The following is a 25,340-nucleotide window of genomic DNA, read 5'->3' as shown; positions in this document are numbered from 1 at the left end:
ACAGATGCCACCTACGTGAAAACTGAAGAGACCTTTCGAGGAAAGAGAAGCATTTTCACGAATATTAAGAGTTTAGACGGAAGCACAGCAGATACAGAAAGGGATGGACGATGGATCTATAGTAAAGCGTAGCCGTTCATATAAGTATTTAGAGACACTCTTTCCGGATAAAGGTGGAAGCAACGAGAAAATACATCACAGAATAGGAAAGAGAAAGTTAGCACTTAAACTGTTAAGACTCCATTATTTGGACTAAAACGACGCCAAAAAAATTTGAAAAGGATGATATTTGAAACTATAGTTGATAGTATTGCTCTATATGGTGCTGAACTGTGGGAAGTCTCCACGGTCAATGAGAAGAAATGAAACGCATTGAAAATGGCGTTTTGGAGACGAAGCAGTGAAGTAACCAGAAGAGACAAATTAAGAAATAAAGTGCTACGAGAACAGACGGATGTTACAAAAGATGTTGTAGACACAACTGAAAATAAACGGCTAACTTGATATGGACATTTCAGGAGAATGACAGAGGAATGACGGCCGTTTTGAAAATGACACTGGAGACCTCCACGGCACAGAAAAGGCGGAAGACCCTGGCTACATTGGAACCATGGAGTGAGGAGTGAGGAGTGCGATGCAAGACAGAGCCATGCAAGAAAAGGACTGGCAGGATACAAGGAGATGGGAACTTGGTTGCAAGAGACGCCGCATGGTGTAGAAAACTCGCTTGGAGAAGAGATGGAAAGCCAGTGCTTAGCAAAAACGGGAAGGCTGAAAGGTGAAAGGAGTGCATAGTAGGCCCATAAAAGGGAAACAAAATGAAAGATTATGTTATAGAAAGAGATGCAGAGGAGGTGACAGATAATGACAATGGTCTATTACAATGTCTTGTGGGGAGTAAAATATGTTGAGGGAAACAGAGAGTTGATTGCAGTGAGTAGATTCAAATGGACGTAGGTTGCATCAGTTATGCAGAGATGAAGAAGCTTCCACAGGATAGATTAGCGCGGACTGAAGATTACCACAACAACAACATAATATCTACATGGTTAGAAATGAAAGAATGTTACCACTGAGAGGGATATTATTTTCTAATGGGTACATGTCATGCATCTCCAGCCGTATCTTGCAATTGAACATCCCTGTTAAGTGCTAGGCATTAAATAGGTAGAGTACATTGTCTTACACAGCCGATGGGGAAATTCTTGAATGCACATTACGTAATGTAATAATCAAAGTAATTGTTAAGCATTGCCGGCCGGTGTGGCCGAGCGCTTCTAGGCGCTTCAGTCTAGAAGCGCGCGACCGCTACTGTCGCAGATTCGAATCCTGCCTCGGGCATGGATGTGTGTGATGTCTGTCCTTAGGTTAGTTAGGTTTAAGTAATTCTAAGTTCTAGGGGACTGATGACCTCAGATATTAAATACCATAGTACTCAGAGCCATTTGAACCATTTTTTTGTTAAGCGTTATTGCAAGTGAAAAAAATAGTTCTTTATAAGATCTGCTATCACTGCGAGAAATGAAAAAGCATTCAGCAATATTCTAGTTGCTATAACGACAGTTACAGGCTTTAAAGCCATGGACGTACGTCGTCGTTGTCAAGATACACACGCCAGCTACGATTTAAGATCGTAGTTGTAGCCATGACGACAGACCAAGGTGACTGCAGTCTATAGCTATTGACTACTGTCAGCCTGTTGCTTTCGTACGTACCATGTGCCCAACCGCTGGTGTCAGCAGATCTTTGACATTTTTGTAGTGCAATTATCTTTTATTTTGTTACGTTCCTAATGGGCCCATATGCTTTCCAACAGAAGGTCTACTGATGTTGAAAACACCGAATTGGTAAACAGTTAATAAAAAAAGTGCGACTTTGACATTTCTTTTATTTACGCTATGATTGCTTCCAGATTACATTATGAAATTTAAAATATTTAAATTATTTTTAATTAACTAAAGAAAATTTAGCAGATGAGCTGGAAGAATAAATATAGATAGATGAGGAATAGGGCAGTTGGGGTCTTGTTGACAATGAGACACAAACAGTGTTGTTGCATACATGGAAGTTAGTTAGGCTACAACGTGGGAGAGGCTGTGCCTATGACAACACAGAAAGATCTCATCTCATCCTGAATGTAGAATGGTTTCGAATGAATCACACTTTACTGGATACTTTGTTCCAGTGTAGTATGCCTGAAATGGAGAAAAATTTGGTGTTATGCTTAGGTACAGCCAAGACACCGGAGGTATCACGTCCTCAACTGGAATTACGGAATGATGACTGGTATCTGATATGCGAGGAGAGGTACTGGGATAATAAGGGATAAGGAACCGATTGGAAAAACAAATGGTGTCAAAATCACATGGCCCTCCTGGTCGCATCCATCCTAACGGACGAGGAGAACATGGCAAGTGCCATAACCCGATTTCCCAGAAAGTTCTCTCAGTAGAAGAGAGGTCAAACTAAGCGACCACTTGTCTCGGCTTATTCGTAGATATTCGACCTTTCGAGGTAATTTATGTGCCTTTTAGCGAGTAAACGGTCCAACCGAAGCGGCTACAGACTTTTACGCCCCCTGTTCGAAACCCGATTATTATTTATATTTATGTTTTTCATTTAAAAGTATCTATCCATTTCCTTAGAAGATTACTACACGAAAGTTTTCTAATGTTTATTGAAACTAGGTTGTTCTCATTCGTCTACTAACTATATGTTTGGTGAACGAATAAAACAAAGATAAAAATAAACGAATAGAAAAATTATTTGAAATGTTTTTCAGTGAAATTCCTTATTCATAATCAACTGCAATTGCCAGTTGTCGGAAAAGTTTATGCGTGGTTTGCCGCGAAATTATTTCCAACGCGTGAAATATTCAGCAATGTTAACGAAGTTTCTTTCGCGGGTGAGACTGATACGAAGAAATGTTTCTGTGGCAACTCTGCCATCGCGCGATGCTCGTGGTGTCGGGAATTTCTACGTTTCGAATTTTTCTGTGCTCGGTGTCATCCTAGGGAGTGCACTAAATTTTCCTGCAGAATAAACATAAGAATAAAATGTAAGAATTAAGAATTGATATAAGAATGAAATATAAGAACATGTGAATTTAAAAAGATTGTAACCCCTGAAAACACCATACACACATACATTATACAATAAATGTATGACACTTATTGCGAAATCCAGTTGTAATTTTTGAGTTAACATAGCACCCTTGTATCCGATAACTTGATAAGAAACATTCGTTTAGTAACCTTCTATGGACGAATGTATATGAATGAAAAAATAAAATAAATAAAAACAATGAACGGATTTCATACACAAGAGGCAAAAGTGCGAGAATGCGATGCTAGCCACTAGACCACCAATTGGGCGGAGCAAACCTAACGCTAAAAGGCATCTAAATTACGTCGAAAAGATTGATGGTTGTTTTTCCAGAAACGTTCGAGTATCTACGGATAAACTGAGACACATATTCTCTAATTTGGCTCTTATTCCACTGGGCGAAGCTTTTCGGAATAAGGATTATGGCACTTGCTGTGATTTCCTCGTGAGCATAGGAATGACTGACGTGATAGGGCAACTAGACGTGACACATATAATGTCTTATGGAAACATATTTGGCTGTTTCGAGTCGCCTGGAGTTTTCGCTGCTGGTGCCATGTTGAAGCACTTCACAGTGGTAAATATTGGGCAGAGCTAATGACTTGGCTAAATTTTAATTTTAAATTTTTAATTGCACGTAAGCAAGAGACAGATTTACAGCGTGCAGAAACTGTTTGAACTGTCCCTTAATGACGGCAATCTGTGCCTACAGACGACCTGCACGACGCCAAGAACTCGCTGAGCGACTTGACGCGCCGCCTGCACGAGCTGGAGCTGGAATTGCGCCGTCTGGAGAACGAGCGGGAGGAGCTCAGCGCCGCCTACAAGGAAGCCGAGGCCGTGAGTACAATATACTCCACACTGTATATGAAGGGCTTCTTTCAATAGTGGTACAAGACCATTTTTGTTCACTCTGAGATACAGGGCCCTAAAGTTAAATGAGCGCTGAAAAATCTGCAGTTGAGATACCAGAAATACTCAAGCATATGTCTTCTTGCTAGAGATGAACCTTTCTTTCTGTTTGTTTCGACCATCAATTTCAGAAGCATCACAGACAAAAAAGTGGAGGTAATGGACTTGTATCACTATTGAAATAAGCCCTTCGTATCATGCTGCACACCTGATCCCGCCACCGACTTCAGGGGATCAAGTCCCATGTACTGGATCCAGCGAGATCTCTCCAGTGGAGCAGACGCGGGTCGATGTGGAGTCGTTTGCGCCTCGTGCAGAGTTTCCGTTTCAGAGCTCAGACACTGCACAGCTCTTGTTGTCCTCTGTTATACAAGCCAGGCATCTCCCTCAATCCTGTTGTGTAGCTGGTAACAACTTCTGGGACTGACAACTCCGCTACGAGGAGCAGTATTCACTACACGGTGCTGCAAGATTATCAGTCGTCACCATGAGAGTGGTTTGAATGGCCACTAGTTTGGACCGCAGTATTCGGCACAGCCACTCTTAATTCTTGCTCTCTATTCGATGATATTATGGAGCATTTATAGGTCAGAAAAAAAACGCACTTATTGCACGATTTGGAAGACTTTTCCTCTTAAGAGCAGTAGTATTTAAGGTTGAACAATAAGTACACTGCTTTTTTTCTACTGATATTTGTTTATTTCTAACTAATTTTCGTCTAATTGGGTCATCTTCAGGAAACAACTGAGTAGCGTCCGCAAGTGACACTAGTTCTTAAGTAACCAAACATTATGAGCAAAGATATAATCCACATGCACAAAATGTTGTACACAAAACTTGTTTTTTAACGTTGAAATTACTCTTTATGCAATGGACAATATGAAACACAATTATTAAAATACATAATATTCCACTATAACGCGTTACATGATTATGATGACGTAATTTGAGAGGTTGTGACCTTTGGTTGAGAACTGTCTAACTGACCACTAGTAATATGTTTGTTGAACAGCATACGTCACTAGTACTCAGTTAGACAGTTCTCAACTAGTGTCACGACCTCACAGATCATGTCATCATAACCATAGAATCTATAATACTGTAATATTGTGTATTTTGATTATTGTGTTTAATGTTGTCCATTGCGTAAAGTGTAATTCACAATGCTAAAAACCATGTTTGATGCACAACGTAAATAAAGAGTACTCAGTTTAACAATTTCTCAGCCACTGTCAAGATTTCTCAAGCTTCAGGATTATCACAACATAACCTGTAATACTGTAATATTGTGTAGTTTTAATTATTTATTGTGCATGATATTTTTCATTGGGTAAAGTGTAATATCAACGTTAAGAAACAAGTTTGGTGCATAACATTCTGTGCAAATCGTTGTATCTTTGCTCATAATGTTTGATTACCTAAGAATTAATGTCCCTTGCAGAAGCTAGTCAGTTATTTCCTGAAGATGACCCAAAAAGCAAAAAACAGTTAGAAATCAACAAATATCAGCAAAAAAACCAGTCAACTTGTTATTCAACCTTAAATATGGAATTGTTCTACCAAGAAATAATGAAAGAATCCATAAAAAAGATAGTAATACTCCTCAAAAGCGCTGTAAAATATCGCTGCTGTTATCTCTGGCCAGACTTTAACATCTGTACCTTATCAAATGTATTTCATCCTGTGAGATGCTGCAGAAATGCATTTGCGAGCATTTGCAACCCCTCACGAACCTGAAAACTACCCCAGCATTTTCATCGAAAACAGGACCCAAAGATTTCTATATGTCAGCTGTCTCTCGCTCATTTCTGTTTGTATATTTGAGATGATAGAATTCCTACCCTCTTTAACTATTTCCATCTCAGATGATACTGTCATAATGCATGATGGGCAATTTCTAATGTATTTCATCACTAACGAAGAAGTGCTACCTGTAGATATGCGCAACAGGGACTCGAGCAGTAATGGTAATAATCCTCGGTGGCCAATACACATGTGCTCAGGGACGTGTAGTGTTAGTAGAGTTCATAGAAGTGTAGCGGCCTGCCTATGGCGAGATAGTTCTTAGAGGCGTACCTGCTGAGTGTGTCCCGCTGATTCAGTGTGTGCCCTTGTGGTGCTACCTGTATAGCCTACTTATAGCTTCTATAGAGGTAAAACAAATACATGAGGGGTTCAGCAGAGTGAACTATCTAAACTAACTGGTTATGGTAATAAGTGATGTTATGCGACATTCAAGCTGACTCACAGCTTTCGATCTTACGCCACCTTGTTTTATTAATTTGCTCCATTTCATACCTTCACGCTTTTGGGAACCTCTGCGTGGTCAGTAAAAACAGAGTGCAGTAGCCATCAAAACTAACGCTTCATTTAACATCCGCTGCAAAGTTTACATCTTTTGGAAGTTTCGTAACAGTGCTTTTATGTCTGGTCTCGATACCATTAACAAAACCAATTCCGTCTAGAGCTGAACATTGAACACGTAACAGTAACGAAAGCTAGAAAGCCAAATTCCACAGCGTGATTGGAATTCGTAAAGTAGCTAGGCCCGATAGGTAGTTACTAATGCAAACTACTCGGGACAGCTAAATGTCTCGAAAACGAGGCATGATACAAAAAAAAAAGTGCTAAGTGAAAAGTAAATATAAGTAAAGGGTACATTTGTCTGCGCTACAAATGGCCACCTCCTAACCACCCCTCCTGCGTGGGCGGGACCAACTTTGTATTTTGAAATGGGAACCCTCCATTTGTATTTCATATTCGAATTCTATTCGAAAAAATTCGTACGATTTACTTAAACAATTATTTCCTATTTGTAATATATGGCGCTGTAATCGACAAATATCCAGTGTGCCTATTTTCGCGTTAAGAACCGACGCATTTGATTCTGCATTTCATTTACAATGTAAATGTAAACCTTTGTGTTCTAGCGCTTCACATTTATGTTCTAAATTTACTTTAGTGTTGCCAATGTGATTGTACCGTACAATACGGTTATCTGCATCAATGTCTGGTTAGAAACTGCATTTAGCGTCGTTCAGAAACAATGACGTGGATGTAATAGTTTTCTGTTCCTGTTGGGATGCTTGATTTCAGACAGTCCTCGTACCGCTCACCAATGGGGTGATTGATTTCACTGATTCCTCTTAGCTCTCAGCACTAGGTTGCTTGATTTTGGTGAGTCCCCTTGCCTCTCTCCATTGGGGTGATTGGTTTCGGCGTGTCCACTTGCCTTTCACCACTGGAGTGATTGATTTCAGCGAGTCCCCTTGCCTCTCCCGATTGGGGTGCTTGATTTCTTATAGTATACTTGCCTCTCACCATTGGGATGCCTGATTTTGGTGAGTCCCCTTCCCTCTCACCACTGAAATGATTGATTTCGATAACTCCCCTTGCCTCTCACCAATAGGATGCTTGATTTCGGTGAGTCCTTTTTCTTCTCACCACTGGGGTGCCTGATTTCTGAGAGTCCCCTTGTCTCTCACCATTGGGATGCTTGATTCTGGTGAGTCTCCTTTCCTCTCACGACTGGGATGATTGATTTCGGTAACTCCCCTTGCCTCTCACCACTAGGATGCTTGAGTTCAGTGAGTCCTTTTTCCTCTCACTATTGGGGTGCCTGATTTCTGAGAGTCCCCTTGCCTCTCACCATTGGGGTGCTTGATTTTGGTGAATACCCATGGCAGGTGCGCCTGGAACTATTGCTTCATGGACATGTTATCTTATTAGAACGGTTGTGGTTTGTATTCCGCAAGCACCAGAGTTACAGTGGTTGAATGGAAACATGCACCGTAATCAGCCACCCTTATGGTGGGGTTAGGGGATGGCCATCGACATCAAGCATTCCGATGGTTTGGGGACTAACCAAAATCAATCCCTTAGCGAACAGAAAACCACGTTACCATGCAAGTAGAGTATTTGCCAGAAATTTCAGTGTGTAAGTAAGTAACGTTTGAACATCAGTATCAATCGTTAGAAAACAAAGATCGGGAATGAAGAGTAGAATCAAACGCGTCGGTTCTCAACTGCAAAAACAGGCACATACGATATTTGTCGATTACAGCGCCACCTACTACGAATGTGAAATTTACTGAAATAATCAGCAACCACCTTCATCATGTCTGCACTTGTTGATTGGCTTCCTTATATCACTTTTGTACAGGCACTATGAACCACATGACCACAGCAATACGCTGCATCCATCTTACTTTTGACACTCGCAAATAATGCGATAGTTATAATCTTCTGAAACCTGTTAAGGAAATTTCTTTTGCGCAGCTGGTTGCTGACTATTTTAATACACATACAGTTGCTAAAAATGGATAAAATACTAAACGAATGGAAAACAATGCTTTGATAGACCATACGTATTTTTAGGCTTAGAATCAGAATACGAAGTAAAAATGGGGAGTTCCCATTCGAAAATACAAAGTTGACACCGCCCACGCAGGAAGGGTGGCTAGGAGTCCAGTTGTAGCCCACACAGATGTCCCCTTTACTTGTCTTAGCTGTTCACCTAGAACATTTTTTTTTTCGTATGATGCGTCGTTTTCGATATAGTTAGTTGTCTCACGTTAAAACAAACACTTTGTATAAGACTGATTGGTCGCTGTTTGCCTAGCCCATTGCTGTGAACGGTTGGGCCGACGTGACACGCCTCTTCCGCCTCTGGTGGAGCTCGTCAATCGCGAGCTGTAATACCTCTGAGCCGCTATTAATATCGGACGATGGAGGGGGTATTAAATGTGCACAGTCCACTGTAGAATGAAATACTCATTCTGGTAAGTCATTTCTCTGCAATCTCCTTTCTTCTTGGAGCGCTAAGCCAACTAGGTATACAGGAGGACTTCTGTCAGGTCTGAAAAGTGAGAGAGTCACCAGAAGATTTCAAACCCTGAGGTTGTCAGGAGGGCGTGGATAGATCAATCGGTAACAGCAGTGGCCGCGAAAGACAAGGTTCTGGTTTCCACACTCTGTCGTCTAGGTCATCAGATGAACTTGTCACAGTCAAAACTTCCCCGACAGCTGCGTCATCGAAGAACGGTCAGACGTGAATCACAAGCCAGAAACTACTCACTGGAAACCACATGTGAGCAGAAGGCTCAACGATTAAACTCCAGGAAACAACATTCGACCTGTTTGTGTGGCAGTCACCAACCACCCGACAACTTTTCACACCGTTTCTCATTGAACGCTTTTCATGAAATAACGGTAATGGGCGGATAAGCTTCTTCATTTATGACAGCATTACGTAGGGACTTCAGAAAATAAGTTACACATGTCGTCCCACGCTAAGACCATTACGCAACAAGACTAGTGCGTTGTCAGAAGAGAGTATACGTTCTCGGTTCACTAAAGAGACAGTTCTGGTAAAAGGTGCATCGCAGTGCGCGAGTAAAATGGCGCGGCAGCTGGCAAGGTACTCCAAAGTTCGCGGGACATTACGCTTATCGTGGGCAAAATGTCTAAATTTCACACAGATTGACTCTGAAATGTCGCGTCCAGCCGTAGTGAAATGCTGCCAACAATCTGGCCAGCTCCGCACAAACATGCGTGACGCTGATCCGCCATACAGTGCACCACGCGTTTCTACCTTTTCGGCAAGCGGAAAGAACATCTTGGGTGAGATGTTAGAGGGGGAGTGGGGAGCTTTCCAACGATTTTCGAAGAGCTTCGTGACTTAGGAACGGATTTCTATCGTCGAGGATATCACCGATTTGTTCAACGTTCCGACAATTGTTTACACACAGCTGGTGACTATAATGAAAAGTAGTGTCACATACCTGCGTCACTGTGAAGTGCGGTGCAGCACTCAGCAGAAGTTACTGGGCCAGCCATGATAATCTGTAATTTACTTTTTGAAGTCTGCTAGTATTTGTCACGAATTTCGCTAGTACAGTACAGTCTATGTACAAAAAACTGATGCCGTTATCTTTAAAACCTAACTAGTCACTACGAATTTCTTACAAGGTTGAGGAATCTTTTGATAGAAGAGATAGAGAAGATCCAACGGAGAGCAGCGCGCTTCATTTCAGGATCATTTAGTAATCGCGAAAGCGTTGCGGAGATGACAGATGAAGCCGGCCTGTGTGGCCGTGCGGTTCTAGGCGCTTCATTCTGGAACCGCGTGACCGCTACGGTCGCAGGTTCGAATCCTGCCTCGGGCATGGATGTGTGTGATGTCCTTAGGTTAGTTAGGTTTAAGTAGTTCTAAGTTCTAGGGGACTGATGACCACAGATGTTAAGTCCCATAGTGCTCAGAGCCATTTGAACCATTTGTCTGATAGATAAACTCCAGTGGAAGACTTTGCAGGAGAGACACTCAGTAGTAGCTCGGTACGGGCTTTTGTTGAAGTTTCGAGAACATACTTTCACTGAGGAGTCAAGCAGTATATTGCTCCCTCCTACGCATATCTTGCGAAGAGACCAAGAGGATAAAATCAGAGAGATTAGAGGCCACACAGAGGCATGCCGACAATCTTTCGTTCCACGAACAATACGAGACTGGAATAGAAGGGAGAACCGATAGAGGTACTCAAAGTACCCTCCACCACACACCGTCAGTTGCCTTGCGGAGTATGGATGTAGATGTAGATTTAGTTGTAGATTCTGGAACTGCAGCGGCGCTTCTTTGTTGCCTCTGACAACTGCACAGCCAGATTATTTCGCCGTGATGATTTACGTGAATTTTCTCTAAGAGTCCAAATTCGCTTGAGTCACTTCTGCCGACAATTGTTCTGCTCACGTGCACACACTCATTTAACTAACCAGAAACTCATCCTACCGTCACAGCTGTACCCATGTCCTGTTAGTCGTCCAAGCTTAGTGGGTGATCTGTAGCAGCTATAGCATCTACCTAATCATGATGGTCTCTCACTGTTGCAACTTGCACTTTCCAGCTTATTTTCTTTGGAGATAATATATAACCAGTTAGCTTCCCTCTTTAACATGATAAATTAAACCAGCGTGAGCCTGAGTCGTCTCCTTATTGGGCATTCGTCCTTTCTTAGTTTTCCTTAGATTCTCTTCCTGTCTCTGTGAGAAATTACGTTTCTTCACAAATTGTCAACTCCTTTATCTTTGCATTTCGTCCTTAGCTCAAGTGTCATATCGAGTTCCGAGTTTGCACAAAGGATGCAGAATTATTTACCATGGTCGCGCAACGAGATGCCTGTCGTCTAACGGGTGTGGCAAGGAAAGAGGAAAGTGCCCTGTTCGTATGCGCAACACAAGCTGTCAAGTCCTAGCAACAAACATCAGTTGTTTCATTGTTTGTGAGGCAAGGGTACAATGTTGGCAGTTGTGGCTGTAGCTTCTGCTCCAGTTAATAAGCCTACAAGCTGCAACAGGTTCTCCCGAAGACTCGTGTTAAGACACGTGTTAATTAGGTCGAGTTCCCTTCCAGAGAATGGCGTTAGATGTCGAGTAGGCCTGAATCCTTAAATACTTAAGTACAACCATCTTCTAAACCATCTGCTTCATCAGTACTTCGCTCTATTCTATTAACATAGAGCACCTCAGTATTATACGCTTAACGACGTTCGATGCAGGTGAAGGTCCATTCAAGGCTTCTCAAAATTCTTGGCAGGCGTTGGGTTTCGAACGAGAGACCTTTCTGTCAGCACCAGAAGACCTGCCAACTGTACAAACGGCCCCACGTCTGGTTACTCACTGGCAGTAATTAGACCGTCCAGGCTAAATATAGAAGTAGCAGGGCAACTTCACGCACGTGCCAAAATCATCAGAACTGGTCGACAGTTTTTGGCCTTGGAACGCAATGCTCAGAATGACGTCATAACTTAACTGTTTTGAGAATTTGCGCTCATTCTGCTGGTGTGTGCTTCCATTTAAGAAACGGTTTAGGCAGAGTGTTGTGCGGTCTCCATTCCAAATATCACGTAGGAGATAATGAGTAACGATATTTCAAGATTTAACACAGGAAAAAGAAGTAACTATCCTCCCACATTCGTGTGAAGAATGGACAGCTGTTGACAATAGTTGCAGCAGTCATATAAGTGTCTAGTCCGACATACAGCTACAGACTGTTGCTATTTTCGAAAGTACGAGGTGTATTCGAAAAGAAAGAGTCGTTTACTTTATACCTGAATGTTGGCAGCTCAGAACGATGTTTGCGCATGCAGCGCCATTTACTGATTGTTTACGACTCCAGTTAAGTTACTGTTTCGATTCAATCATCATTTAAGAGCGAAGGGAAACAGAAATGGCTCCCAAAGTCGGTGTGCCGCCAGTTACGATGTAGTGCGCTGTAATTAGATATTTTGTGTGTAAAAGGACCCAAAACTGCTCATATTCATCAGGAGATGAGCCCAGTTACCAGCTTTCAATGCTGTAATGAGTGAAGGGAAGGTTATACAATGATGACGAGACTTAGGCGGCGTTACAGAAGTGCTTCTCGGCTTGATGCAAGTTTTTCGATACGACGTCTCATGGGGTGCATGCCAGAAAAAACCGAGATGCCCAGTTGACAAAATTTTACTACTTGGCTGTCACTGTTCGAATTAAAATATCCCTTTATTTTGTTTTCATTACTGCACAGTTTCGAGTATCACGCCAGTTTCCACGAAGCTGGTCTTACGTCAGTCATAGTCCAACTAATCATTAAATCACACAATAGCGGAGTCCAAACGAAGGAGGTTGGTGGTGAGATATCGCTATACGAGAGCGTGCTGAAACGTAATGTCTCCGAATTTTTATGTGGAAAGCTTTATGTGGAAAGCTTTTCAAATAAAAGAAGCTTTATTAATATTCTACATCCTTGTTCTCCATGTCTACGTGTTTGCAGCCCTCTGCCGCTAAAGGGCTCCGAATTGCAGCATGCAACATGGTGGTGTGTAACGTAACTATGTCGGTGCGCGAGAAACAGCGTTCTGCCATCGAGTTTCGAATTCGAAGAGTTCATCCACACATGGAGCACCCTTTCTTTCAGCTTGACCACACACGAGTGCTCCGACATCTGCAACAATCCGACACCTTGTGTTCACTGTAATCCATCAACCTCTAATACATTTCCGACTTGGCACCATACGATTTTCATCTGTTCCCAAAACTGAAAGAACACCTTCGAGGACTTCACTTTGATAGTGACGAAGCGTTGCAAGCAGAAGTGAGGTTGTGATTCCGTGAGTAAAATCAAATATTCTACAGTGGCGGTTTCATAAATCAACACTGGTGTCCAAAATTAAAGCACAACCGGAAATTTTGCAAGGTTGCGTTTATTTTAGCATAGAACAGTATAAACAGGTGATATTATAGTAGAAACAATGTAAAGAATACAGAATGTAAACAACTGCAACATATATAACAGCAGACGAAAATATTCTTCGTTTTTTTTTCAACTAACAGATTTGCACAAAAATTCCGACAACTGGTTAACGTGCTCACTTGGTGGTGTGACCACCTCTGGCGGCAATACAGACCTGGCAACGACGGAACATGCTTTGAATAACATCATGGATGTCATGTAGAGGCAATAACGCCCATTCTTCCTGCGGAGCTGCTCGCATGTCTCGGAGAGTGGTTGGTGGACGCTGACGTGATGCATCCCGTCTCCCTAGTGCATTATAGACACGCTCTGCGGGATTCAAATCGAGAGAGCGAGCAGGCCACGCCATGCGTGCGATATCTTCCATTTCCAAGGAAACATCAACCGCTCGTGCTCTATGAGGTCGAACAGTATCGTCCATCAATATGAAGTCTGGGCGCATAGCACCTCGCAACAACAGTACATGAGGTCCCAAGAACTTGTCACGATAACTGATGGCAATTACATCTTTCCGATTTACCCGTACAATTTCATGAAGATCTGTTCGAGTGGTCAACATATTCCCTGCCCACACTATTAGCAATCCTCCTCGATATCGGTATCTTTCCACACTGTTCAGGTCCCGAAATCGTGTTGCACATTCCCTTCAGATGCGAATCCGTCGAGAACCACTCTCCAGACCAAATCGGGACTCATCTGTGAAGACAACATTGGCCCACTGTTCGACTGTCCATGTGGCATGTTGACGACTGCACACTAGACATTCCCTTCTGTTCCCGTCACAGACACACCTATAGCAGGTCTCCGACAATAAAGGCCACTCTGCCGAAGCCTCCTCTACACCGTTTGCCTCGATAAAACACGTCCAGTCGATGTTGCTAGGTCAGATGCCAGTTGCTGCGCAGTACTAAGGCGGTACCGTCGTGCTATTACAGCCAAATAACGGCCCTCTCTCTATGATGTCACTCGTGGTCGGCCCTGCCCTGATCTTCGCGATACAGATTCGGTCTCTATAAACTTTCGCCACATCTGAGAAACCACAGAAAGATTCGCGTTAAGCCATCGAACCACATGAGTTTGCGACTGTCCTGCTTCCACTCTTCCTATGGGCTTTCACCACAGAGAGTCTGGCAGACGTCTTATCTGTGTCGTACTGCAAAAATGACCCTGAGCACTATGGGACTTAACTTCTGAGGTCATCAGCCCCCTAGAACTTAGAACTACTTAAACCTAACCAACCTAAGGACATCACACACATCCATGCCCGAGGCAGGATTCGAACCTGCGACCGTAGCGGTAGCGCGGTTCCAGACTGTAGCGCCTAGAACCGCTCGGCCACTTCGGCCGGCTGTCGTACTGCACCGTCTGTGACTGTGCTCAGAGCGATTGTGGATGTGGAACTACCCGGCAAACACTACTCACTTTGATAGGTGCCCTGACGTCATAGTTGACGTGGTTTTCCATTGACGAAAGTGTCATCTTCCATGCAGAACACGATCGTACGGACACCTGTTGACAGTATGATTATCCCGTGAATTAGACACAGGACGGAGAAATAGCGGTTTGTTACTTTTAATTTTGGACACCAGTGTAGTATTTCTCTGGCAGAATATGTTCGCCGCCATGGCGACTATGCTGAGGAATAAATATGTAGACGTGGAGAATAAAAATATGTTAATAACGACTGTTTTATTTAAAAAGCTTTAAGAGTTTTTACATTAAAAATTAGGAGGCAAGACGTTTCAGCGCGCCCTCGTACATAGTCCAGTACATCCAAGTGGCACGCTGGATCACGACTTCAGTAATTGAGAGAGAGAATAAAGTTAAATGAACAACTAAATAGAAAGTGCGAGCACATTGCTAGTCACTTCTCTGCCAAGATGTCACTCCTCCTTTGACCTGGATACATCCGCAGATTCGAGTGTGGAGAGTGTCACACAATAATTGCAACCTCTCCTGTGGGAAGGTGGTCCACAACTGTTGTAACTGGCCCTCGATGTCCTGGAACTTGGCTGTGGTGAGAAGTTGACGTACGAAATAGTGACGCACAATTTCCATTGACAACAGATTGGAGGATTTTGCCGGCCAAGCGAATGGTTCGAGATAACGCAGGCAGTTCGTAGAGAGACATGGCGTGTGAGGACAAGTATGCTATTAGGATGCACCATGAGCGGTAAAGTATGAGGTCGAGGATGTCTGTGACATACCGCTGTGGAGTCAGAATTCGCTGCTGAATCACTAGGGTGACCTGAAGTCACAGCTGATGACTCTGCACACAGTGGCGCTAGCGGTAAAACCAGCGCGTCTCTCCAAAACATTGGCAGAATATGTCGTCTCCCCTCAGTGCCGTCATATTAGCATACGTGCGTCATACGAGGTAGTGCGGAAGAAGTTTACTCAGATCCATCCCCGAAAATGATGCGACAACACGGACCCGTGCTTGCCCAATACGGCACCACTGGAATGGAAGTATTGTGTCTTCACTCTCTGGGCGGCGATTCAGTAGAGTGGCCTCTGATCGTCTCTAACAAGTATACAGGATGGCACGCAGTGTTGCAGTAAACCCTCTACCTAGATCGCAGATCCACTTGTAAACAGTTTACGATATTCTCGGTACACGATAGGGCAATCCTCCCCCGTTGTGGTCAAACTCGGTTGACCAGAACTTTCACGACACGTGTTGCTTCCCTCGCATTTCCATTCTGTCCGACAATGAGACGCTGTCAGATCCAAACGCCCCTCGTGCCTGGACGTTACGCAATTTGACCAGCCAGGCACTAACAGACCACCGTGACGCTCCTTCGAGAGTGTCTGGTAACGTCGTCTGACAAGCACACAGTATTCTCCGTGGTACGTCACAGCGTTCACTAGCTCGATGACGCACTGCGTGTCGATTACATACACTATTAGAGCTGATAACAGATGACGATTGCAATGCTCTTTGGTGGCCGTTCGAGTCATCACAGACCCCTGCAGTTCTGTGATAAGCAGGTGAACGAGACTGCGTCTACATCGAGCCGTTCCTGTTCCTTGCACTTGCACTTGCAATACCTATTCACCTGTGAGTGTATTTTACACGCTGCCGTGCCGCGTCTGTGGTGACAGTGGCGTCACGCGCCTTTCTGTGTTGCAGGGTCGCAAGGCTGAGGAGCAGCGGGCGCAGCGGCTGTCTGCCGAGTTCGGCCAGTTCCGCCACGAGAGCGAGCGCCGGCTTGCTGAGAAGGACGAGGAGATCGAGGCTATCCGGTGAGTAACAGGCCCTCCGCCCAGACACCACGCAACAGAACACACTCCTCTCCTCATATACGTCTTCTGGGGATCCCGCCTCCTGCAAAACACAATCTTTTCTTCTTCTTTCATACGTATATGTTTCGGCGACACTGTCAATAGGTTTCTCTTTCTTCCACCCAAAAACTTGAAGGCGTAGTCATCGGATTCACAAAACTGTCTCCACGAAAAATTATACCTCAACAGCCCATACAGGATGCTTTGTAAGAGCATGTAAAAACAAACAGGACATAGGGGATGATACACTGAACAATTTGACGTAGGAGACCTGGGGCCAGAGAAGCAACCTTAAGGAAGCAATAGGAATAAAAGCACATTACTGTGTACTTTTTTTATTAACTCCAAATACCATCATTGATACAATGAACGTACTATTTGTACCGTATCTTATAAAATGTGCTGAGACTGACGGTCATCATCCTCAGAGCAGGCATGACATCGGCGAATAAGATTCTGATGCACCCTGACAAATACCCCTGGTGTGTTTCGGATCACATCACAGGCAGCCACAATTCTGGCCAATAATTCCATCTCCGTATCCACTGGGGTCTCATACACACGTGACTAGATATCCCAATAGGAAATAATCAGGGGATTCATGTCAGGTGATCTCGCAGGCCATGGGCTAGGACTTCCCTTTCCAATCCAGAGACCAGGAAATGCAGCATTGAGATGGCTGCGGACGTGAGTGAGGCAGTACACCGTGATGTTGTATCCACACCCTCTCACGAACAACCACGGGTACGTTTTCCAGCAACTCAGGTAGAACTCTTTGCACGGACCGCAAGTAAAAGTGGCCATTCAGACGGCTTACTTCATCATGACTTCCTAGTAATCAGGCTCGTCCTCCTTGTTTCCTTGCAGTAAATAAAGAATGTACATGTAAATAAACAGCACAGTAGCTGTAAACTTCTACGCATGCTACCTGTAAATAAGCTCACTCACTCACTCCGTCGTCAAGCCACGAGTGGCCTACCAGGACCATCCGACCGCCGTGTCATCCTCAGAGGAGGATGCGAATAGGAGGGGCGTGGGGTCAGCACACCGCTCTCCCGGTCGTCATGATGGTATTCTTGACCGCAGCCGCTACTATTCGGTCGAGTAGCTCGTCAATTGGCATCACGAGGCCTGGATGGTCACCCATCCAAGCGCCGACCACGCCCGACAACGCTTAACTTCGGTGATCTCACGGGAACCGGTGTATCCACTGCGGCAAGGCCGTTGCCCAGCTGTAAATAAGCTGGAAAACAGTAATGCCTGGCAAAGCGGTATACAAGTTACTTCCGTATCTCCTTAAGCTGGCTTCTCCGACCCCAGGTTACCAATCTCAAATTGTTCAATGGAGCATTCTCTATGTCCTGTTACATTTTTGCACGCCCTTACGAAAAAAACCTGTATAGGTGTTCATGTTGCTATCTGTCTTGTACAGCACAGTTGGTATTTATTAGTTTTAGATTACAAACTGCATGTTAAAATATCCTTATTGATTGGACACGACACACTGTGCTAAAAATACCAGCTCAGCTGCAACAAGACAGGCAACGATATGAACAAAGGTATATGCTGTTAAGGTTTATGTTTTTTGTTGAGCCCGTTTTGTGATTACATTACCACAGTACGAACTTTCGTGTGCGTTCATTCAACACTGCAAATATTTTATAGCAGAATACACGGAAATCTGTTGCAGATGATATTGCGTCACTGAAACATCTGTAAATAAAACAGGAAAGAAAAAAGAATTCGTGTTTTGCTGAAGGGGGGATCCTCAAAATATATTTATCGTTCCAGCAAACACGTACGCAACGTGTGCACTGTAGCCGGTATTTTTAAGACAGTTTATGATATGCAACCAACAGTGATTTTTTAAAATAGAGTACGTCATCTAGAACTAACAAATACAACTGTAACGTACAAGAGTAATACCAACATGAATTGTTGCTGTTAAGATATAAAATTTTGCTGAAACAGAGTGTCGATCATGTATCACAATACAAGAATTCGTGTATTTTCATCCAATATCTAGTTTATTTTACACTAATGTAGGAAAACCCACGTCAGGTAGTATAACATAACTAATTCATCTACGACTAAAATAGAGAAAACAAAAAACTGTGTTTACCGCAAGTTGCAGTCCTTAAAATACACTTTGCTGCGCAAAACGTAAGGACGAAAGTAACATTTGCATGATGTGCCACTGCCAAGTAACATAGCTCGATCAAACGTGCACTATTCATTGAAGGAACTGCTACAGTGTAGTACAGAAGGTAACTGTAAAAAATACGCAGCGGGATTAACAGAAACGACACTTTTATTCAAAGACAATAATTACTCTCAAGTCACTGCGATGGTTCCCTGGACATCACAAAAGGCGGGACATGGCTCTTCGTTACGTGTGTGAACACAACGGACGGCAATGCATGTGCTGCAATGTGCTCCTATGCTGGCCACAAGGTTGGTACTGAGTTTCTTGTGGTAGGGCGTTCCATTCCTTCACTAGCGAGTTTGACAGCTGCTGGATAACCATTGGTGCATGTGGACGTCTTCCGAAAGCAATCCACATGTGCTCCAACGGATTTACGTCGCGGGAACGGGCAGGTCAGTGCATTCGCCGAATATCCTCTCGTTCCAGGAACGGCTCCACCTGTGCAGTTCGACGCGGTAGCGCATTGTCACCCATAAAAATGTAGTCAGGGCCGAAAACACCCCCGAAAAGACTGACGTGAGAAAAGAGTACAGTGTCACAATAATGAGTAGTCGGCCGGGGTGGCAGAGCGGTTCTAGGCGCTACAGTCTGGAACCGCCCGACCGTAACGGTCGCAGGTTCGAATCCTGCCGCGGGCATGGATGTGTGTGATGCCCTCAGGTTAGTTAGGTTTAAGTAGTTTTAAGTTCTAGGGGACTGATGACCTCAAAAGTTAAGTCCCATAGTGCTCAGAGCCATTTGAACTGATGAGTATGCAGTGTTCACAAATTTGGACGTCAGTACGCCCATGCAACTTTATGCCTTCTCAATTCATAACACGTGAGCCATAAAAACGGTCATGTTCGACAATGCTGGACGTACCCTTAATATAGCGAAAGATGGGAACACGTAATGTATACAGATACACTGTCGAACATGATCGTTTCGGTGGTCCATGTGTTGTGATGTGGGGAGGCATAATGTGTATTGCCGTCCATTGTGATCACACAACCCACTAAGAAACATGTCCCGCCTTAAGTAATGTCCTGGGGTCTACCAAGAATCGCGGTGACTTCAGAGTAATTATCGTCTTTGAATGAAAGTGTCATTTCTCTTAGTCACAGTGAATATTTCTTCAATTTACCCTCTGTACTATAATGTACTAGTTCCTTCTATGAACAGTCCAAGTTTCATCGAGCTATGTTTCTTGGCAATGACAAATCATGGGAAAGTTATTTTCGTCCTTAAGTTTTGCACTCCAGTATATTTATTGTGCAAGCAAGCACGGACGAAAAAAGTGAACATCCCTAAAAAATATAGCCTCAAGAAAAATATATTGCGTAGATCGTTTCATCTTCAGAAAAAAAAGGGGAAGTAAAATACGGAGCGGATCCTTTCATAACGCTAAATTTTTATCGATACTACACATAAATACACGATCGTATCACCATCTCAAAATGGGTTTCATGAACCTTTACACGGATGCAATGATTTGGGGACTAAAGTAAACACCCAGAGTCCAGTCCCGTTCTCGCCATACTGTCTCTGGAGCAGGTGTGGTATGGCATTTCCCGATAGATCTGTCAGTGCACCTTTTCAGTTCGGGGAAACGGCGCTTTGTATGGGAGAACGGTTTCATATAGAGAAGCTCCTGTCCGTAAATCAGCATGCACAGTTGTTGGAAAGTATCGCTCGTACGGAACACAGCTCGTCCTTCTCACGCACGATTTCCTGCGAACTGTGGATGCGAGCCACCAGACAGATTCTGTAATGCTACAACTCTAGAAAGCTTTCAACACTGCATACTGTTAACGAAGCAGGTTTTCGGCCACCTGGCTGGCTCCGAGGCTTTTGAGCGATATCACCTGGAATTTTGTAAGGAACGCCGAGGCTTCATACCAGCAGTACCGCAGAGAAGTGAGATAGCACAGCTCCTGTTCTCTGAGTGCTTAAATACGTCGGATAGCTTGGGTTGGTAGGACATGTTCTGAGGCATCAAGGGATCACCAATTTAGTACTGAAGGGCAGAGTGGAGGGTAAAAATCGTAGAGAGAGACCAAGTGATGAATACACTATGCAGATTCAGAAGGATGTAGGCTGCAGTATGCACTGGGAGATGAAGAATTTTGCACAGGATAGAGTAGCATGCATCAAACCAGTCTCAGGACTGAAGACCACAACAACAACAACAACAACAGCTTGGACACCAATCTGCGGCTGCTGAAGACGCTGTTGTGTACGGGGAACCGTAAGAGGATTGAGGATGACCATTTGGACCATTCAGATGGATTTAATTAAATACGAACAACTTAAGTATCGGTATGTACGAGAAACATTGTTGTTGGAATACAGCATTAATGACATGCTTCTTGATTCAGACAAGGCAATCAAACCTATAGACATAACGCAGAGAAGCGACATGAATGACCAACTATGGTTATTGAGATTGTTACAAAATGTAGCGCAACAATAAAGAAGACGTGTTCAGAACGCCACTTGTGCGACCCATTCTCGAGCTTGATTGTGTGAGGTACCCTGCATATCGGATTAAAAAAAAACTTTGACGCGACTTGTTACGGTTCGGTTGTGTCAGTACGAGAGTTTTACGGAATTGCGCCACACGTGAGCTTCGATGGAATCCTTGGAGGGCGGGTTGGAGGTGTGGGGTGGGGGAGGGGAGGTGTGAGGATCAACCTTTTCATGTAAAGCTGTTGAGGTATATGTTACAGAACAAGCATTTGCGGCGTAGTCTAGAACGATTCTACTGGCTCCAACATTCATCTCTCGTAAGGGTAAAATAGGGAGGTTGGGTTCGTACAGAGGCACATATACAATTGCTTTCACCTCGTACTATTTGCGAATGGAGCACGAGAAATAATCACCAGCAGTGGTACTAACTGCCCTTCGTCATGCACTATTCAGTGGGTTGCGGAGTGTGTATGTAGGGGTAGAGGGAGAGATACATGAAACAGACAATAGAAAGGAAGAATAAAGTTTTTAAAATTTTTTTGAATTTAATGGCTGATAGCTCATTCAGTAATTCATAATTGAAAGGATGTCTTTCGAATGTGATATCTCAGTATATTTTATAACTTGTCCGCAATTACCTGTTTTCTTTCAAGACTGCGATGTCCTTACTCAAATGATTCAGATGGCTCTAAGCACTATGGGACTTAACTTCTGAGGTCATCAGCCCCCTAGACTTACAACTACTTAAACCTAACCAACCTAAGGACATCACACACATCCATGCCCGAGGCTGGATTCGAACCTGCGACCATAGCAACAGCGCGGTTCCGGACTGAAGTGCCTAGAACCGCTCGGCCACAGCGGCCGGCGATATCCTTATTGAAAGATCCTGAAGTAGTCTACCCATAAACTTCAGATGGACTCTTTGCACTCGTAAACATCAAAGGAGAAGCAGAACTGGACGTCATTTAATTTCGAGTACTGTCGTACAGAGTGTTAATCGCTAATGCAAAAGCGAAATATTATAATGTTTTACCTTATTATATACAGTATATTAGATACAATTAGAAATCAGTAAATTTCCTAATGTTATAAACCGCAAACGGACGGTAAGAAATGCTAATTCAAACGTTTCCCACTAGCAAATTCACCTTTCTTCTTATAAGGCGACCTGCTATAAACGCACGGGGAGGCCCAGCTGGAGCCCTCTCCACTGATAAAAGTAGGGGACTTGATGCAACTACATATATATCCGGGTCTTTTGTGTTTCCCAAATTACCTCTGGCTGGTGATGAAACAGCTGCAATGCCAAGGCCAAGGCACACTCCTTCCGCCAACTAAGCCAGACCGCTGAAACATCAGTTGGAGACTGTATATTTACTGAAATATAGGCCGATAACTCGTGGCGGTATCCATACCAGCAGTTAACAGGATATTTTGACTCTTCTATACATATAAAGAGCGTCCGTTTGTTTGCAATTCACACAAACCTACAGTTTCATTCCGATCTTGATGAAATTTTGCACACTTTACCTTCAAGGTAAAAGGAAGACACACACACACACACACACACATATATATATCGCGCGGTTCCAGACTGTAGCGCCTAGAACCGTTCGGCCACCCCGGCCAGCACACACACACACACACACACACACACACACACACACACACACACACACACATATATATATATATATATATATATATATATATATATATATATATATATATATATATGTGTGTGTGTGTGTGTGTGTGTGTGTGTGTGTGTGTGCTGGCAAGGGTGGCCGAGCGGTTCTAGGCGCTACAGTCTGGAACCGCGCGACCGCCTCGAATCTTTTGTCCTTAGGTTAGTTAGGTTTAACTAGTTCTAAGTTCTAGGGGACTGATGACCACAGATGTTAAGTCCCATAGTGCTCAGAGCCATTTGAACCATTTTTGAACCATTTGTGTGTGTGTGTGTGTGTGTGTGTGTGTGTGTGTGTGTGTGCATAATATATAGAGGGAAAAGATTATAAAAAAATCTTTAAATGTTTGTGACCTATTTACTTCAAATTATTACACGATCCCCTAATGAACGTTTGGGCGGACACAAGTGATGTATTTTTAATACACACACACACACACACACACACACACACACACACGATAAACTTATCACCAAACATCTCGAAAACTACTTGACCGATTTACTACAATTTCTTGGCCAGTTTATGTCAAATTTCTACATTCGGATGAAACAATGAAGAAAATTAATGAAAAATTAAATGTCTAACAAACGACATATATCGCTGTGAACTGACTATGACTCCTATTGCGAGCACAAGTTACAGCGGCATTACCGATCTTGCAGACAGTACCATCAGACGTCACTAGATGGCGCGACGAGCGAAAGCTCGATAATTTGACAGAAGCATGATTGGAAACTCTTATTTTTGCCGTTGATACATATGATGTATATCCTAGAAGATATTATAGTACTTGTTTCATAGTTTTTATATTATTTAAATCCGCAGTGCTCTACGAATGCTAAGGCAGGTAGTGGGTGTAGAACCAATAAGTCACTAGATTGCAGGCCAATCAAAAGTTCGAACAGAACCCGAAATTTCCGGTACTGTGACGCAAACTTTTCGAACAGTTCGAGTCGTGTTCAAACAGAGCCCTACATGTGACAGTGAAAACAGATCTGAAACAACAGGGGATGAGATCTCAGAAAACACAATGATATACAAAATTTAACAACATATGACACAACTAATTATCTTTCCATACAGGTGAAGAGGTATTCATTCGACGCATTCCGTTGGCACCCAGTGTTTCAAACATGCCCTTCGATTTAAAGCGCTTGCAGTTTGCCAGACGGGGTGCATTCGTTACGAATATCATCAAGGCACAGGGCCAATTACTGTGCGGCAGATATTAAACATCCCGAGCAAGGCCGGGCACTGCAGCTAGTATGTTGAGCGAGATGGCGAAGGCAGTGGTGAAAACCCGGAGTGGTATTTGGAAGAACAGCGATTTTATTCCCGTCTGGCTTTTCATATCTTGGTTTCTCTACTACTTCCCCAAATTTTTAAGGGAAATGCCGGGATGGTTTATTTGTAAAGAAGACGGCAGATTGCATTCCGCGTCGTTCCACAACCCAAAGAACGAAAGGAAGATTCAAGTATTTATCATCCCGTTGACGGTAAACCTCTACGTTATTTGATTTTCAAACAGCTGAGCAAAACTGAACATGCTCATACATTTCTCTCTTTACTTATTCTGATCATCAATAAAATGACACACAATATTTTTAGCGCAACGCAATCTGACTTTCAATAATCCCTACAAAAGAATGGCCCTGACTAACAATAACCTATACCTTTCATGAATCACTTACCTCACAAAAATCTTCGTTACTCGAACTACTGCAATACAGCGAGCGCAAAACCTTAACAGCCTACTTACAAGTGGTCATTTGAAGCGGGGTGGAATTCCGTGGAGGTGATTATGCTTTTCCAAAAGACGGTGTTCGACGAAATGCGACAAAGGGCTCGACGGTGACGCGTGAAGCTGAGGCACGCGCTAAAGATAGCAGCCAGGGCGTGTTTATATATACGAGCACCAGCGTGGAGGGGTTAGCCCTGAAACAGAGCCCGAAGGCTGCCAAGTGAGGCCACAGAGGCAGAGCCCAGCCAGTTAATTGTCACTCGGAAAGTGGAACCAGCGGGCCTTTAAGGAGGCCATTCCGCGGAGGACGGTGACCCGCTTTCTGCCGACGATCGGATTTCCAGCGGAGGCTTAAAAGACACGGCAAGCGGCCGCATGGCGACAGGCGCCGGCGCGCGGCCCGTGCGCCGCCTCTACGAGGACAACTACGCGTACGGCGCGGGATTCTACCAGCCTATGATAGAGTACCTGGACGCCAAGGCGCACAAGCAGAGAAGGGCGCGAGGGCGGCTGGAGCCCCCGCACCTGCCCTGGAGCCAGGAGCGCGGCCTGGGCAGGTACAAGTCGCTCGGCAGGTCCTACTCCGAGCACGACCTGCACCGGCTGGCCGCCGAGGCGGAGGCCCAGGCGAGGCTCGACCTGGGCACCTTCAAGATCGCGCGCCGT

The 25,340-nt window shown here is 43.9% G+C and overlaps 1 protein-coding gene across 3 annotated transcripts in view; it reads left to right on the top strand.

The window, feature by feature from the left end:
* Nucleotides 1-25,340, top strand: part of LOC126481537 (paramyosin, long form) — a 184,594-nt gene that overhangs the window by 141,955 nt on the left and 17,299 nt on the right. For all 3 annotated transcript variants that reach the window (XM_050105349.1, XM_050105348.1, XM_050105350.1), the window contains exons 12-13: nt 3,818-3,945; nt 16,434-16,546. In XM_050105349.1, the coding sequence (XP_049961306.1) occupies nt 3,818-3,945; nt 16,434-16,546 (241 nt within the window). The remainder of the gene's footprint in view (nt 1-3,817; nt 3,946-16,433; nt 16,547-25,340) is intronic.

The sequence above is a fragment of the Schistocerca serialis genome, chromosome 5 (genome assembly GCF_023864345.2).
Source record: "Schistocerca serialis cubense isolate TAMUIC-IGC-003099 chromosome 5, iqSchSeri2.2, whole genome shotgun sequence".
In the NCBI taxonomy this organism is placed as follows: Eukaryota; Metazoa; Arthropoda; class Insecta; order Orthoptera; family Acrididae; genus Schistocerca; species Schistocerca serialis.
Note: the sequence above shows the minus strand (reverse complement) of the source record. Positions and strands in the feature narration are given on the sequence as shown.